Here is a 17858-nt window from a genome sequence, read left to right as displayed (position 1 = left end):
TAAGATATATATCCTTGTTTTTTTTTCTTTAGAATGGACCAGAGTTGCTGCCTCGCACAGATATGTTACTGTTATTAACTAGAGTGATAGGAACTGCCACTCCAAGATTACAAGTAAGTGTTAACAGTACATCATTCCGTTCTGTAGTCCAGTTTTAGGGATCCCATTTTTTCCCTTCTATAAACTTATTAAGAATAGGACTTTTTTTGTTAGTAACAAGAACCAAAGGCATTATATGGAGGGGGTGCCACAGCATCCTAAAGAAGAAGCAGAAATAGACATCAAATTACGTTACTAAAGCAAGAAAATAAAAAAAAAGGAGCTAGGGAGCAGGAAAGTTGGCTGTGGGAAAAGGGCGATAAGGGGAAACGGACAGGTTTCTTGTCGTGGAAACATCCATCACTGAAACCCATTTGATAAAGGTGCCAGGTCGGACAAGGATGCTGCAGTAAAGAAATGCTGACCAAGCAGCTATTTTATTGAGATCAGAAAGTGAGTACCATTTAGTATATTTGAATGGTCTTGCTATTTTTCTGATCTGTTCGAGTATTGTAAACCTCCAGAAAGGAGTTTCATGAACAATGTCTTTGCACTATGCTCCTTGTGGCATTCAGCATCAATTCTGTCTACTTCTAGAATCTCTGGCATCTGGGGTTATATCGATTCCCCCACTTTGCCACTAATGAAGTGGTGTGAACTAGGGTCTGAGGCCAACAAGAGAGCGAGCTGTACATCGTAAAAACACATTGTTTGTGGTTATAAAGGCAATTGCACAGGCCAAATACCCTCAATGTATTGGACAGTTTTTCATATGAGAAATGTGATGTTCCCATTTCAAGAAAAGCATATGTTTAGAGACCCTAAAAAAGTAGCAACTGTGCTGTAACTCTATATGTTACAGATTACATTACTTTTCTGGGGCTGCTACCCAGGAAGCCCTGAAAGATATTGCTTCATGGATCAGAACAGCTAACCCAGATTTACAATAAGATAACAACTGTAAAGCCTGGATAAAATGTCTCCTACCCAGGCAATATCTCCAGAAAGCTAAAGCCATCAATTGTTTGAAGGAATAAAGGAATAATTTGTGCTTGTCATTTGCTGAATTCCACAAACAGAAAAAAATTGTTCTTCTGTTCCTGGGGGAACTCTGGATGATCCCGTAGGTCATCCTTCACGACAACAGAAAGGGATGCTTAAAAGCCTTTCTCACTTCTCTGTGCCATTGTGTCACATACGTTAGCAAAACACTAAATATATAAATGGAGAGAGAAGAGAGCCTCACATGCAAACGAGAGCCCAGTCCCCAGGGGAACACTAGGGGTATCTTCAAGGCAATATTGGAATACAAGCTTAAATTGTGTAATCAGTTGTAGACATACCAAAACAGATGCAAAAGGTTAGATTCCTGTAGATTGGAAAAATTCACCATGATTTATCAGGGATATGGGGTTATAAGTGCTGGCTTTAAAAGTATTTTAATCTCATAAACCCCCCACAAGAAATCAGTCTCTTTAAAGAAAAGGTCTCACAACATGAGTAAAATCAGAGAATGGTAAAAGATGATCACAAAATGGATGTCAACTTCTATGGCTGCGTGTTGTAACTCCTAGCTCACCAAAAACTGATCTATTTGAAATCATGCAGCATGCACAAGGGAATAGTGGGCATTAAAGGGAAGGAAAATGAGGTCTGTGGGTTGAAGAGCTGAAGTGCCCACGGCACCCCCTTTACGGTCTTCTACAACAGACGTTTGAAGGTTTCTCTTAGGAGCATTAATGCTATACAAAGTAAAGTCTTTACCTTCATGATGGTAGACGATGTGTGACCATCTCCCCTCAGTATCTGAGGTGTGACAGGTAACCGTACCTGGAAAGCATTTCATCCTCAAAAAAAATATTTAAGGTGGTGTCAAACCTGTCATTGTTAGGGGATCTTAACATTCCTCAACAAGATTTTCATTGGCAATGTTAAAGGGGTACTCCGATGGATTAATTTTTATTTTTTTTTAATCAATTATCAACTGGTGCCAGAAAGTTAAACAGATTTCTAAATTACTTCTATTAAAAAATCTTAATCCTTCCAGTACTTATTAGCTGCTGAATGGTACAGAGGAAATTCCTTTCTTTTTGGAACACTGATGACATCACGAGCACAGTGCTCTCTGCTGACATCTCTGTCCATTTTAGCAACCATGCATAGCAGATGTATGCTAAGGGCAGCATGGTGGCTCAGTGGTTAGCACTGCTGCCTTGCAGTGCTGGGGACTTGGGTTCAAATCCCACTAAGGACAACAATAAATAAAGCGTTATTATTATTATTATTATAATAACGTCAGCAGAGAGAACTGTGGTCATGATGTCATCAGAGAGCATTCCAAAGAGAAAAGAATTTCCTCTGTAGTATTCAGCAGCTAATAAGTACAGGAAGGATTAAGATTTTTTAATAGAAGTAATTTACAAATATGTTTATCTTTCTGCCACCAGTTGATTTAAAATAAAAAAAGGTTTTCACAGGAGTACCCCTTTAATCCTTCCAGTACTTATTAGCTGCTGAATACTACAGAGGAAATTATTTTCTTTTTGGAACAGAGTGCTCTCTGCTGACATCTGTCCATTTTAAGAACTGTCCATAGTAGGAGAAAACCCCATAGCAAACATATGCTGCTATGGACAGATATGTCAGCAGAGAGCACTGTGGTCATGTCAGCAGAGAGCTCTGTGTTCCAAAAAGAAAATAATTTCCTCTGTAGTAGTCAGCAGCTAATAAGTACTGGAAGGATTAAGATTTTTTTAATAGATTTTTACAAATCTGTTTAACTTTCTGGCACCAGTTGATTTAAAAAAAATAAAATAAAAAAATATCGGAGTACCCCTTTTAATGAGGAGGAATGGAGAGAAGAAAAATCCCTTAACAAAATAATCGAACTAGACTACAAGGTAACTGGAGACCTACTATTTATCCTATCTAAATAACCCAATAGCATCTAACGACAAGAAAGGGAATAAGTAGGCCTCAGACAGCTCGCACAGCCAAAAATGTATCTGACTGCTGCACAGTAAATAGTGGTCTATAAAATGCCAAACTGCTGCTGTAGGCCCTAGCTATAGCCCAAAATGTGACACTGGAGGGGTTGGAACTAAGACACTTTAAGGTAGTGACGAACGGAAGCTCCATAGCTTGTGCTTTTACATGTTGTAATCAGAAGTCCTAAGGGTCCCATTTCAATGTTTCCTCCAAAGATATCATGCAATAACTGCTGTATTCCGAGTGCACTTTTACTTTGTTTACTCTGCATAGTGATTCATAGCTCAACAACTGAACTTTATAGTGGAAACCATCTAGTGGCTCTGAAAACTATAAATGAAGCTGTGACTGTTAACTAAAAAAGGTTCCTGGGTGGAATGTAAATGCATTTTAAAAGACATTTATTTATGTTAGCTTACTTGTAGTCCTTACAGAGATGAATTGTTCACAGGTCCTGGCTTCTAATGCCCTGACATCGCTGTGCACTAGCAGTGGTGGTGGTGAAGGATGCACGTATGCAGAACAAGAGGAAATTGATGTTTTACTTGCAGCTTTACAGTCCTCCTGCTCAAATGTGCGAGATGCTGCTCTGCGGGTAAGTGTTGGCCATAGTTTGAGCCATCTTTAGTTTCCATCAACTGTTAGATCAGTGTATATCATTTATTCTTGCACCATTAAATTCAGATGTGCCCTTTTACATTATTATACTGTTTTAGGGATTAATGGAACTTGAAATGGTGTTACCAACACCAGACACAGATGAAACAAATGGACTAGCCTTGTTGCACAGGCTCTGGGTGATGACGTTTGATGTTGAAGCAGAAATAAAAGCACAAGCTGAAAGGTGAGGTGCCCTATACAATGGCTCTCTGCACATCTGGTTTTGTAACCCCTTCCCATTTCATGTTGTAATGAAAAAAGGGGTTTGTTTAATTTAAGCAAAAGTAGTTAAAAAAACAAACAAAAAAAACACTGCGCATATCTGGGATAGGCATAAACGTCATGACTTATGCAATAGTTTACAATGAACTGTAAAAGATATGAATTGCAAATTCTCCTTTATCTGGTCCAGATGCCCTGACAACTTCTAGCTATATCTTCCCTCTGCAGAGTATGATGCCCAGACATCATTGGTTCATTATTTTGTCCGCAAATCCTCATTCTGTATCTAAAAAAAATAAAATAAACTATACCCCAGCCAGAAACCATTCCCCTGAATATAACCCTGCCAAACCCTACGCCCCTAAAAAAGCACATGCTGTTTTTTCTCAGTTTGGCTGAATCCCACCCATGTCTTCCCCCAGACCCCTCTGTCCCCCCAGATCTCTGTCCTCCTCCACTTGACTCCTATGTCCCCTCCTTCTCCTCCAGACCCCTCAGTCCACCTCTAGAAACAGTTTTTCTTCATTGTCTTGTGAGTATTTCAATGCATAGTATAGTAGTCATAGCGTTCTGAAGTCTTCCTTAACATTACCAGGACAGTGGTTTGGACTGCACTGTGAATACTAGTCCTGTTATTTTGTACATTTATCCATCTCATAGATGTTATAAGGAAAACATTTTCTTCATATTATATATGTATTTTTTTTTATTTTATCTAGATTTTGGGAAGCGCTGGACTTGAAGTTAAGACCAGACTTGTGTTCCCTACTGATTAAAGATGTCATTTATCATGAAGAAGCTGTAAGGCATGCAGGAGCTGAGGCGCTTTCTCATGCAGTAGCGGCTTATCGTGGTCAGGCTTCTGAAGTCATGCAGAAACTGATTCAGCTGTATCATGAGAAGCTTTTTGTAAGTTAATGGTGGTAAAACAATAGTTTATTGTGGGAAAAACACAACAATGACCAATGTCGCTATTCTGGGGCCTTGGAATCAAGGACTGTCTTATGGAATCTTGGGCTCCTGTTTGTCATGGGTATACAGGAGACACGCTGCATTATTTAGTCATCGGTGTATATAAATTCAAGTATGTTTGTTGTTTTCTATCATCACAGGTTTGCCACTGCTCAGTCAGCTACTGCTGATATTGTCATATGGTTTCACAAGGAGTTATTTCTTCTAAAGTTGTGCACCACTGTTGCCTTAAAATGTCTTCCTGGTGTTAGTTATGGATTGGGACATTACATGACTCATAGTGCCAGCTAACTGTTCTTACATATTTTGCATTGTTCAGAATGTCATAACTTCATTAGGAATTATGGTCGAAAATACCTTGGTCTGCAAATGAGCTCATCCTAAAAGATGGAGTCTTATTGTGAATCAATGATGCCATTATTTTATCATGTATTAATAACATATACTTTTATTTTATTGTTCTGATGGCCCGACAGCATATATTTATGCACATAACTCTGTAGGTGTACATTATCAAGATAGTAAGAATGTGGAGAAAGAATATACAAACTGCGGCCAATATTAATCTTTTTGATGATAGATGATTAGGGAAAATATCTGTAACATAGAAACATAGGTGTCGGCAGATAAGAACCAGTTGGCCCATCTAGTCTGCCCAATATTCTGAATACTGTGAGTAGTCTTTGGCCCTATCTTATATGAAGGATAGCCTTATGCTTATCCCATGCATGTTTAACTCCTCTGTATTTGCAGCGACCACTCCTGCAGGAAGGCTATTCCATGCATCCACTACTCTCTTAGTGGATGCATTCTCTTTCTATGTCTTACCAATATAAAGTTTTCAATATTGCCCAGTCCTAAAACAGGCCAAATACTTTAAACTCTTAAGGATGCCCGGTCTATAACTTTGGGTCACGGCCTGACCCCGCGTCACAGCGGTTTGGTCCCGGTGGCTAATGAAAGACAAGTCCCCTTAACACTGATCATCCGCATGTAGTTCTATGCCGATGATCGCTGTTAGGAATTAATGTAATGCATGTTATAGCCCCTAGAGGGGGCTGTAACACAGCAAAAAAAAGTGGAAAAAAAAGTAACTAATTATAAATTAGCCCCTTCCCTAATAAAGGTACGAATCACCCACCCCCTTTTTTCATTTCCAAAAAAATGAGTAAATAAAAATAAAATGTGGTATCGCCACGTTCAGAAATGTCCGAACTATAAAAATATGTTGTTAATTAAACCGTCACGCACCGTCAATGGCGTACACGCAAAAAAATTCCAAAGTCCAAAATAGCGTAATTTTGGTAACTTTTTATGGCACAAAAAAATGAATAAAAAGCGATCAAAAAGTCCAATCAAAACAAAATGGTACCGATAAAAACTTCAGCTCACAGTGCAAAAAATGAGACCTCATACCGGCCCATACACGGGAAAAATAAAACAGTTATAGGGGTCAGAAAATGAAAATTTTTAAACGTATACATTTTCGTGCATGTAGTTATGATTCTTTTTTTTCTCTAGATGTAAGACAAAATCAAACCTATATAAGTAGGGTATCATTTTAACTGTATGGGCCTACAGAATAAAGATAAGGTGTCATTTTTACCGATAAATGCACTGCGTAGAAACGGAAGCCCCCAAAATTTAGGCTGGCTTCACGTCACGATTTGAGTGTCCTCTGCACAGATAAGATTTCAGAAGCTCAAATCGCCTGAAATCGTATCTGTGCACGGACAGGTACTGACAGATAAGGAGCCATTAACTATTATGGTGCTGCGGATCCGATCGTAGTCTGCTAGTGACTATGATCTGGTCATTTTCTCGAGGCAGACATCGATTTTCAGTCTGTCAAAAATCTGACATGCTGAGAAAATGACCAGATGGCAGTCACTAGCAGACTACGATCGGGTCAGCAGCACCAGAATAGTTAATGGCTCCGTATCGGTCAGTACCTGTCCATGCACAGATACGATTTCAGGCCATTTGAGCTTCCGAAATCGTATCTATGCATCGGAAGGTCAAATCGTGGTGTGAAGCCAGCCTCTTTTGTCGCACAATTAATGTATTTTTATATATTTTTTTCAGTTTCACTGTGGATTTTTTTGTAAAATGACTGTCATTACAAAGTAGAATTGGTGGAGCAAAAAATAAGCCATAATATGGAATTTTAGGTGCAACATTTAAAGGGTTATGATTTTTAAAAGATAAGGAGGAAAAAACAAGTGCAAAAACAGAAATACCCTCCGTCCTTAAGGGGTTAAAGAGATGTTAGCCAAACAAGTGTTCATCTAACAGTGATTTTACCCAACTCCTCCATAAACAGTCGTGCTAGATTTGTGCACATTTGTATAAATGATAGAGGGGAATAAGCCATTGCCAGACTCCTATAGGGGCAAACACATTGGTGGGTTCTCCGGGCTTTACCCATATTTTTTTTAAATTTAATTTAATTTTTTTTTACGATAAATATATAATCAGTTTCATACTTTCTTTGTTTTAGAGACCACCTCCTGTACTTGATGCATTGGGAAGAGTGATTTCAGATTCCCCTCCTGATCAATTTGAAGCAAGGTACCAAATTTATATATAGATATATATTTATAGGTATAATGTGTGTATGATATGCATTTTGTTATCAGGCCTCTGCAGCTACATATTTTGTACCATTTTTTTTTCCTATATTAGATGTGGAGTAGCTCTGGCATTGAACCAGCTGGCTCAGTATCTAGACAGCTCCCAAGTTAAGCCGCTCTTCCAATTCTTTGTTCCTGATGCTCTTAATGACCGTCACCCTGATGTTAGAAAATGCATGCTGGATGCTGCATTGTCTGCCCTAAACACACATGGAAAGGTGAGACTAATGAATTTTTGGATATACAGACAAAATGTACAAAGTACAGACCAGCTCTTAACTCTTTAGGGAATGCTGTCTCACACGGACAGCCTGGAGTAGGGCCCTCAGTAGATGGACAGTAACGGACACACATTTTCTAGCTGGATAGGTCCCATAAAACTTTTCTTTATTGGTTCTAAAACATTGTCCACATACCCTGGACAGACATGGATCATCACATGACCTTAATCACAAACCATCATTATATGATTAAGGCCATGTGATGACCGAAACCTGTTCTATCTATATTTATTCATGCTGTGTAGACAATGTTTTAGATTAACCAATAAAGTAAGAATTTTTATGGGACCTATCCAGCTGGAATATTTTTGTTTGTTGCTGTCAATGTGATGATATGGTACTCATGTTTCTGCACAGTTGCTGACAGAATTTTAGTCTAGTACATTGGTCTCCAAACGGTTGCTCTCCAGATGCTGGGAGTTGTAGTTCTGCAACATCTGGAAGAGTGCAGTCTAGGGACCACTGGTGTAGTCTATAGTTAACAGACTAGGACTGTTAATAATCCCACTTTAAGGCCACCCAATAGAGGTGTGAAACCAGTTAGCCAGGTTACCTGATTACCAAGACCCTCCGAACACCCTCCACCAATTCAGATGCTGCAACAGGGATGCCAAAAAATATAAATACAATAAGGGTTGAGGACTGACAACCACCCAGAGACCTTTCTCCGCTGTAGGGTCTCAAGGCTAGTTCTAGCACCACCCTTCTTCCATATGAGGGCCCTAAAAAGAGAGTTAATTTGCTTTAAATATTTAGCGGGTATCCAAACTGGGGAATTATGAAGAATGTACAGTAGCTGCGGCATCATATCATTTTGAGTAGAGATGAGCGAGGTTACAGGGATTCTATTAGTGAGAAACTTCTCGGCTCGGCAGTTGCTGACTTTATCCTTCATAAATTAGTTCAGCTTTCAGGTGCTCCGGTGGGCTGGAAAAGGTGGATACAGTCCAAGGAGAGCATCTCCAGCCCACCGGAGCACCTGAAAGCTGAACTCACTTATGCAGGCTAAAGTCAGCAAACGCCGAGCCGAGAAGTTTGTGACGAATCGAATCACTCTAACTTTGCTCATCTCTAATTTTGAGTAAATTGCTACTTCCCACTACTGACAGAGGGAAGCAGGACCGGGCATTCACCTTGTATTGAAAAATAAATTGAGACAAAGTACTGCACCCTAGGAGATACGATTATGCCCAAATATTTAAAACTGGTCACTACTTGTAACAGAGTGGACAGCAATGGGGGCGATGGCAAAGAGGGAGATGAAAGCATGACCACTGATTTGTCCAAATATACCCATCAAATAATTTCCTGACATCTTTATTTTTCAGGATACTGTTGGCTCTTTATTGCCAGTCTTTGAAGATTTTTTGAAAGATGCTCCAAATGATGCTACCTATGATGCTGTTAGACAAAGTGTTGTAATTCTTATGGGTTCACTGGCAAAGCACTTGGACAAAAGTGATCCTAAAGTTAAGCCCATTGTTGCCAAACTAATAGCTGCACTTTCTACTCCTTCACAGCAGGTATTCTTTTGCATAAACTATGTGTTGTGTAGTTTTCGTTTTGTACTATATTGATATATTGACATCGGTCTGATCACCTCGCAGGTTCAAGAATCTGTTGCCGGCTGTCTCCCACCTCTTGTGCCAGCTATCAAGGAGGATGCTGGTGGTATGATCCAGAAACTTATGACCCTTCTTCTAGAGTCTGATAAATATGCAGAACGTAAAGGTGCTGCATATGGACTTGCTGGACTAGTAAAGGGATTAGGAATTCTTTCCCTTAAGCAGCAGGAAATGATGACCACCCTAACAGAGGCTATCCAAGATAAAAAGAATTTCCGGCGTCGGGAGGGTAAGTAATATTATCTAAAATGTTTTTTGAATATTTGAGAGAGGTTTTGCAAAGCTTGCCTGGGTCTGCTGCGCTACATTCATTGAGGCATCAGCTTTTTTGTAATTTATGCCAGTTACTGGCAAAAGTTACAGTAAATGCGGTGGGCTTAATTCCTCCCAAGTTTTAAAAAGTGGTGGACATGGCAAAAGGGAGCCAATTTTTTTCCACACACAAAAAAGCTTTGCATACCCCTTAGTGTAAACTGTGGGAAAATAGACTTAAATACTGCCTACTTCTTCCCCAGGGGCTTTGTTTGCCTTTGAGATGCTCTGCAGTATGCTTGGCAAGTTATTCGAGCCATATGTGGTTCATGTGTTACCTCATCTCCTCCTGTGCTTTGGTGATGGAAACCAGTATGTGCGAGAGGTAAGTGTCTACCATACATGAATATGTAAAGTATTGTTAAAAGGATCAGCTGTTAAACATATTTTTACTTTATTTTAGGCTGCAGATGAATGTGCTAAGGCAGTTATGAGTAATCTTAGTGCCCACGGTGTAAAGCTTGTATTGCCGTCACTTCTGGTGGCTCTTGAAGAGGAGTCCTGGAGAACCAAAGCTGGTACTTTTTATATATGTCATTTTTAGGTAGTTATGACTGAGCCAAAATCTGTGGGATTTCCACAGCTATTTTCCAGTCCTGATTGCTGTGTTATTTCTGTATATGCCAAATCCATGAATCCTTGAGCTGAATAGTTTAGCCCTGATGGTGCTTTTTTCTTTTTTCTTTTTTTCCTTTTTCGGTTTAAGGATCTGTGGAGTTATTAGGAGCGATGGCATACTGTGCCCCAAAGCAGCTTTCATCCTGTCTGCCAAATATTGTGCCCAAACTCACAGAAGTGCTTACAGATTCGCATGTAAAGGTGCAGAAAGCTGGTCAACAAGCCTTGCGCCAGATTGGCTCAGTAATTCGTAACCCTGAAATTCTCGGTGAGTGGAGGGATAATTAAATAAAGTGAATTTTATCATTTGGAAGGTTTTTCTTCTTAACTGTAATGATTTTTCTTTTTAGCAATTTCTCCAATATTGCTGGATGCACTTACTGATCCCTCAAAAATGACACAACAGTGCCTGCAAACCTTGCTGGATACGAAATTTGTACATTTCATCGATGCTCCGTCTTTAGCCCTGATTATGCCCATAGTACAGCGGGCATTCCAAGATCGCTCTACAGATACTAGAAAAATGGCAGCCCAGATTATTGGAAACATGTACTCCCTTACTGATCAGAAGGTACTATTTTGCTGAAATAAATTCACTATCTTTTTCATAACCTAACACACAGACACATAGAAACACACATTTATTATAGTGTGTGTATATTATATACACACATACACAAAAGGTTGAAGTGTATGAACTAAAAAGGAGATTTTTTTTGTACTCACCGTAAAATCTTTCTCGTAGCCTTCATTGGGGGACACCTTACTGATGGGTATATTCTCTTGCCACTAGGAGGCGCTGACACTAGGAAAAAAAGTCGGCTCCTCCCTGGCAGGATATACCAGCCCATCTGCAGTGAGGTAATCAGTTTTGTCACAAAGCAGTAGGAGAAGCCTACAAAGAAATACATCTTAAGTACCCTAGAAAGGAATCCTGGATAACAACCCAAGAACCGGAAAAAATAGTCCAGAAAAAAAGATGAAGCAATGGGTGCGTGCGGTGTCCCCCAATGAAGGCTACGAGAGAGATTTTATGGCGAGTACAAAAAAAAAATCTCCTTTTCTCGGTAGCTCTTCATTTGGAGGACACCTTACTGATGGGACGTACCAAAGCAGTCCCCTAGGGTGGGAAAAACAACCACCAGAGAAAAGGAATCAGTCCCGAGACGGAACTCGCGTGTCCACAAAGTCTGCGGACGAGCCCACAGGTCGCAGACACACTGGGCCCAGAAAATGAGCTCCCGGAAGATCTCCCGTCCAAGCAGGTGGACTAGGACGCCAAAGGAAGGGGCCGTCCTCTGTAGAGACCCAAGGCATCCGGGTCATATAAAGAGACAAGAAACCATAGGAAAAAAATAAAGATGGACTTCAGCTCTGGAGAGGTCTGGTGCATGACATCAAAGACCTGAACAGCCGTAGACCCAAAAAACCCCTGTCCCAGGAGCCCGACATGAGCACCCAGAAGGCAACAATATCTGTACTGGCATAATGCGGATGACCTGAACGCCCTCCAACTCGGGAGGACATGGACCCTGAAGGAAGAAAGGAGCAGCAAACACCCTGAAAGGGGGTATCCCGGATACTGGAGAGACCGACAAGTAAACTGGAGACGTGGAGTCACTCGGAAGATGAACCCCTGAAGAGTAAGGAAAACAGATTCCCGCAAAAACTCTCCGGGCGACAAACTGCCATGTAAAAACATGGAGTGCTGAACAGAAAGACCACCTTAACTAATGGGATCGCAGAAGAGTCTTGGCCAGATCCCTACATGTGCCCCAGACTTGAAACATCACCAAGACCCAAGGAACCGAAAGAGCCGCCTGAAAAGAAGTCATGCCACAGCACCCTAGGACAAAGTCCAAGCCAAGGAGACCAACCAGTCATAGATCCCAGAGGTCCGAGCGGACCAGAGCACTCTAAAGAAACATTCCGCCAGAACGGGAACAGAGGGGGAAACAAATGAGAACCCAGCTGGGACTCATAGGGTCTGGGTGCAGGAAGGATTACTACAGAAGACTTTGGTGTCAGTGCAGTACAGCTGACACAGGCAAAAAGGAAAAGAACAACACACCCTTCCAGGGAGATTGCACAAACTCCTCCAACAGAGAGAGCAAAGGTTGCATGAGCAGCAGTAGATAACAAAAAACAAAACCGGGAGAGAGCCAGGCTGCAATAGTGCACCATAAGCACACAAGCTCAGACAATAAAAAGCACTGTTGAATGCTCTCAGCAAAAAAAAAGGGCCCTGCCAGATGCTCCACCTAAATAGTGGGAACAGCGAGAGTGCATCATCTTGGTGGCAGGAAAGACTCAACAAAATAGTCCCTTCAGAGGAGGGTAAACAAGGGTGTTCGAGATGAAAACTCAAGCACAGACCCATGCCAAGCATCCTTATCCCCGTACCCCCTATGGAAAGTGGATTGGCAAAGCGCAGTAGGAGCAGGGAAATGCTGCCCCACAGCCACGGGACAAGTGCTGGGTGGACTGAGCCCCCAGGCCCCAGCGGCAACTATCTTTCTGGAGGAGCCACCTTGTGTCCAAGAGGGATCGGAATCCTGTACACTGGAGCTGGGCAAAAAATACAAGACTTGTTGAGAGCCATTCCAGACAGTGACGAGTAGGTGCCTGAGCCACCCCGGACAGAAACCCCACAAAAAACACCTGGAGGCATAGGAAGGGGCTGAACTGACTGGCACCCCAGCAGGCCCCATGTGAACAGAAGTGCTCAACGCCACAGAACTGCGGAAACAAAATAACCGTAAGCCCCGAGGCTCACCCCACCGAACCAAAGGAAAGGTGGGCTCTACCCCTACAGAGCAGTCGTAGCATATGTAGGAACACAGACATGGGTACCCCACGATAGCAGTGGTGTACCAAGACTGCAGACACGAAAGAAACCTGAGACGTCCAAGTGACCAGTAGGAAGGGAGGTATGCCTCTAGCAGACCAACATTGCAACCTAAGAAAGGAGAACAGAGTGATGCTGCTGTTGCTGAGAGAGTCCCTGGGACCTGCAGAAAAAAGTCCACACCCCATCTCCTAATGGTGCCAGACACCAAGGCTGCAGACTCAGAATGAATGTGGAGCAGGAAAAATGCAGACGCAGTGTGACTTACTGGTAGAAAGGGTCCCAAGAACCCCCAGGTACACACTCTGCGGAACTGCACCTGGAAAGAGAGACACCGGACTGCAGCCACGGCATTGGCAGAAACGTGGGAGGTGACACTGCCTGGCTATGTGGCAAAGGGACCGTGGCCATGCCGGGTCCCGCATACGTAAACACAGTGAAATGAGATACCAACCTGTAGACAGAGCAGCAGGCATGCAGAGAGGCACCTGGCCAATAAGTGACCCTATAAACCAGTATGTGGTGCATTGTAGAAGGCCCATAGGGTGATTTACTCAAAACTATACCATGGCAGTGGGTAACTTGAACTACCATCCAGAGGTGAAAGTGTATGGTAGTTGACCCGACGTAGTAATAAGCTATGCAGAAAACCGTCTGGCCGGCAGGATACGATTCCTGAGCACCCTGGGTCACTCAATTCAACCTCCCACAGAAAGCGGGGTACTAGGGTGCGGCCTATCCAACAGGCGACCCGGTGGTGTAGAAAACCCAACAGACGAAGGATTGTCTGACTGGTATCAATACCGTATACCTGTAGGAACCCTTCTTCAGATCCCTCACCCAGAAGTGAGGTACGGGAAACCTGGCTATGTCCGTAGCAGCCCATATGGCGGCGTAAACCCTGTAGACAACAGTCTGGCTGAACAAGATCACCTTCAGGCGTTTGGTGAAACTGGAGCAGTCAGAAAGGCGATAACTGTGCCCCTTTGTGGGGAGGCCTAGAAACCCGCCTCCTGGGAGATAGAGGGATGTAGAGGAAGCATGGAATGCATCCCTGACATCCCGTTTAGGGTCCGTGGGACACGCTGGGTCATTTCTCTGTATACCGTGCACGGCAGTGGGGTACCGGAAATCCACGCAAATACATCAGCCGTGCGACGTGTGACAGACTGCAGAAGAAAACATGCAGACAACTGTCTGGTGTACTGGTATGGATCCATAATGGACAGAGAGTCATTCAGTCGGGCACCTCGCACAGTAGTGAGGTACCGAAACTCCTGCCGCAGATACATCAGCCGTTTGAGGTATGACAGGCAGTATAGGCAACCCTGTAGACTACTGTCTGGCTTACTGGTATGGGTCCATAGTAGACAACGGGACACTCCATCGGACGCCTCACACACAGTAGTGAGGTACCGGATTCCAGCTGCAGATCGAGTGTGAGCCGTGGACGTGGCAGCCATGAAATGAGTAACAGGCGAGACTACTGTCTGGCAAAATAAGATCAGGTCTAATCCATGCCCATGCAGGAATATTCCCCTGAGGACTGGAGGAGCACTGCAATACGGCCGCATGTAGCGCCCGCCGGTCATAAGAGGCCGTGGCAGGAGGGAACCAAGAGGGGGAGGCGCTGCCTGGCCTCTCTGTTCACGCAGCCACGTGCTGCCATAAACCTCCAGATCGCGCGCTGGCACGGAGAAGGGCGGAGCCATGCGCCGCCATTATCCCTGGACTGTGCTCTGGCACGGGGAGAAGGAGCTGTCATAACCCCCTCACCCAGCGCGCTACCAAACCCCAGTGGGGGGGGGGGGGGGGGGGGGTGGGGGGTGTAAGGTAACACATATAACAGAAGCTGTGCAGAGTTGAGCAGTAAAGAACACCTGCGGAGGGAGCCACTGCAAAGGGCCGGCGGCTTTCCTAGTACCAGAAACACAGCCCCCTGAGGGGGCCCCCACACATAAAACTCCCAATAAAGGAGCGAGTCACCGTTTTAAAGAAAGGGGGGGGGGTACATACTCACCTATGACATCTTCATATACTCACCTAAGATGTCTTCAGCCAGCTTTTAAGTCACCTGCATCACGTCAGGCTGCGACAGCGGGATGAGCAGATAAAATAGGGGGACCTGGACCCAAGGTGCAACCCCAGGCGCTGGCCTTTGGCGAGAAGGTGTTAACGGTGCATACTTTTATGTCCCGTGCTGCTTATGGGGGAACAGGTAGCGCTATGCTCCTGAACCCCCACCTGAAAAAAGGAAACAAAAAGGAGTAAAGAACCTGACTAAACAGCCCTCACTAGAAAATAACAAAAAAGACCAGGTCTGGGGAGCTCCCAGACCTGTGTCTTGCCTCCTGCTGACACTAGCTAAAACTGATTACCTCACTGCAGGTGGTCGGGTATATCCTTCCAGGGAGGAGCCGACTTTTTTCCTAGTGTCAGCGCCTCCTAGTGGCAAGAGCATATACCCATCAGTAAGGTGTCCCCAATGAAGAGCAATCTACTTGTCCCTCATGAAAATCAAACGTAAAACTGGGTGTTTTTTTCGCCATTCACCTTGTGGTCAAACCTTATTTTAATACTTTAGGTCGGCCTGATTTATACCAATATCAAATCATTTTTTTTTCTTTTCAAAAGAAAAAAAAATTCCTGACCCCCTATAAAATTTTTACTTTTCCGTTTACCGGGTTGTATAAGGGCTCAATTTTTGGGCCATAATCTGCTGTATGTATCGGCATCATTTTGCTATTGATCGGATTTTTTGAACACTTTTTTTCTTTCTTTTCTGGGCTATGATGATATAAACCTAAAAAAAAAAACACAATTCTGTGATTTGACGTTAACGCCATTGACCGTACGGGATATAAAATGTTGTTTTTTAATAATTTGGACAATTACGCATGCGCCAATACCAAATATGTTTATTTTTTTTATGTTTACATATTTTTTATATGGAAAAAGGGGGGGGGGGTGATATGAACTTTTAATATGGAAGGTGTTAAAGGGTGTTTTAAAACTTTTATTAAACTTTTATTTTTATTCTTTTTAATACACTTTATTAGGAGGAATCATTAGATTCCTCATACAGATCAGTGCAGTTCTATTGAACTCTATTGATCTGTGTTCATTTGGTTGAGCCTACTCAAGACAGGCTCAATCAAATGCAGATCTATGGGGGCAGCCATGAATGCAGAGGTAAGCCCTCCTGCTACCTCCACCCCACTAGACCACCAGAGATGGTTATAAGAAACCTTTAGACTTCGCTGTCAATTTTGACATCGGCGACCTAAAAGGTTAATAGCCGGCCGCAGTGAGTGCTGCATGCCGGGCTATTAGCGGTTGCCCCCGGCATCTGAAATCAGCCAGGGGCCGTCGGGTATGGAGCGGGCTCGAGTCAGGAGCCCGCTCCATACTCCCTAAGTGCCGGTGTGAGGTGCACACTTGCGTCTCATGCAAGTCAGTCTGCACTTCACACCGGCGTTATAAAAATAGTCGGTCCTGCCCTCCTAGCCCGATACAGGGCTAAATGTATGAAAAAATTCACCTGCCTGGCGCCTGGAACTACATGTCCCGGGTGTCAGGCGATAGGATTTCCACATCCCTGTGTTTTGCTATAGACATAGACTATAGATTGTTTTCAACATTGTTATGCTATAGACATTGACTATAGATATTGATGTTATTTCTTTTGTTCAGGATCTGGCTCCATACCTCCCAAGTGTCATACCTGGACTTAAGGCTTCTTTGATAGACCCTGTTCCTGAAGTAAGATTTATGGGATACTTGGTCCTCTTGACTCGACTATTTTCATAAAACCTTTACTGATCCTTAATGTGTTATCGCTGCTTAGGTTCGCACTGTGACTGCCAAGGCATTGGGTGCAATGGTGAAGGGAACAGGGGAGTCCTGCTTCCAGGATTTGTTACCTTGGCTGATGGACACTTTAGCCTCGGACTACAGCTCAGTGGATCGTTCTGGTGCTGCTCAAGGTAAAAATTGTGGTAAAATATATACAACCTATAGCGTGTAATATAAGAGGATAAAGAGTAGCTAATCACAACATTGAGGGCACACAAACGCTATATTAGTGTATCTAATATAAGAAGTTGTATAGTGATTGCAGTGTGTTATAATTATAAATAGTTATTTATTGTTATTTTGTGTCTTTCAGGTCTTTCGGAAGTGATGGCTGGCTTAGGTGTTGAAAAACTTGAAAAACTGATGCCAGAAATTGTATCAACAGCCAGCAAAGTGGATATTGCTCCTAATGTCAGAGATGGTTATATTATGATGTTCATTTATCTACCAATTACATTTGGTGACAAATTCACACCCTATGTGGGACCCATCGTACCCTGTATTCTAAAGGTAAAATCTCTCTTATGTTGGATGTAGTCTTAAATGGGCACTGTCAGATACAAAAACTTTTTATATGTTGTACATCTTGGCAAAGCTTTAACCTTTCTAATATACTTCATAAGAAGTTAATTTCCTTTTTATAGAAATCGTGGCTTATAAAATCATGGCTTTGTCCAAGTTGAAGCATAGGCATGGACAAAGTCCAGCAAGTGAGGGTGGGCTAGAATTCCTCTGTGCTCTCTCTCCTGTCTAATAGCACTCCTCTGTGCTCTCTCTCCTGTCTAATAGCACTCCTCTGTGCTCT

The 17858-nt window shown here is 42.8% G+C and overlaps 1 protein-coding gene across 2 annotated transcripts in view; it reads left to right on the top strand.

The window, feature by feature from the left end:
• The window catches only part of GCN1 (GCN1 activator of EIF2AK4), a 96791-nt gene that overhangs the window by 50808 nt on the left and 28125 nt on the right, over positions 1-17858 (top strand). For both annotated transcript variants that reach the window (XM_056529896.1, XM_056529902.1), the window contains exons 27-41: positions 33-113; positions 3479-3622; positions 3744-3871; positions 4629-4818; positions 7382-7452; positions 7567-7732; positions 9124-9318; positions 9403-9649; positions 9936-10057; positions 10136-10250; positions 10439-10618; positions 10701-10921; positions 16892-16960; positions 17046-17184; positions 17367-17563. In XM_056529896.1, the coding sequence (XP_056385871.1) occupies positions 33-113; positions 3479-3622; positions 3744-3871; positions 4629-4818; positions 7382-7452; positions 7567-7732; positions 9124-9318; positions 9403-9649; positions 9936-10057; positions 10136-10250; positions 10439-10618; positions 10701-10921; positions 16892-16960; positions 17046-17184; positions 17367-17563 (2265 nt within the window). The remainder of the gene's footprint in view (positions 1-32; positions 114-3478; positions 3623-3743; positions 3872-4628; positions 4819-7381; positions 7453-7566; positions 7733-9123; positions 9319-9402; positions 9650-9935; positions 10058-10135; positions 10251-10438; positions 10619-10700; positions 10922-16891; positions 16961-17045; positions 17185-17366; positions 17564-17858) is intronic.

Source organism: Hyla sarda, chromosome 1, assembly GCF_029499605.1.
Source record: "Hyla sarda isolate aHylSar1 chromosome 1, aHylSar1.hap1, whole genome shotgun sequence".
In the NCBI taxonomy this organism is placed as follows: Eukaryota; Metazoa; Chordata; class Amphibia; order Anura; family Hylidae; genus Hyla; species Hyla sarda.
Note: the sequence above shows the minus strand (reverse complement) of the source record. Positions and strands in the feature narration are given on the sequence as shown.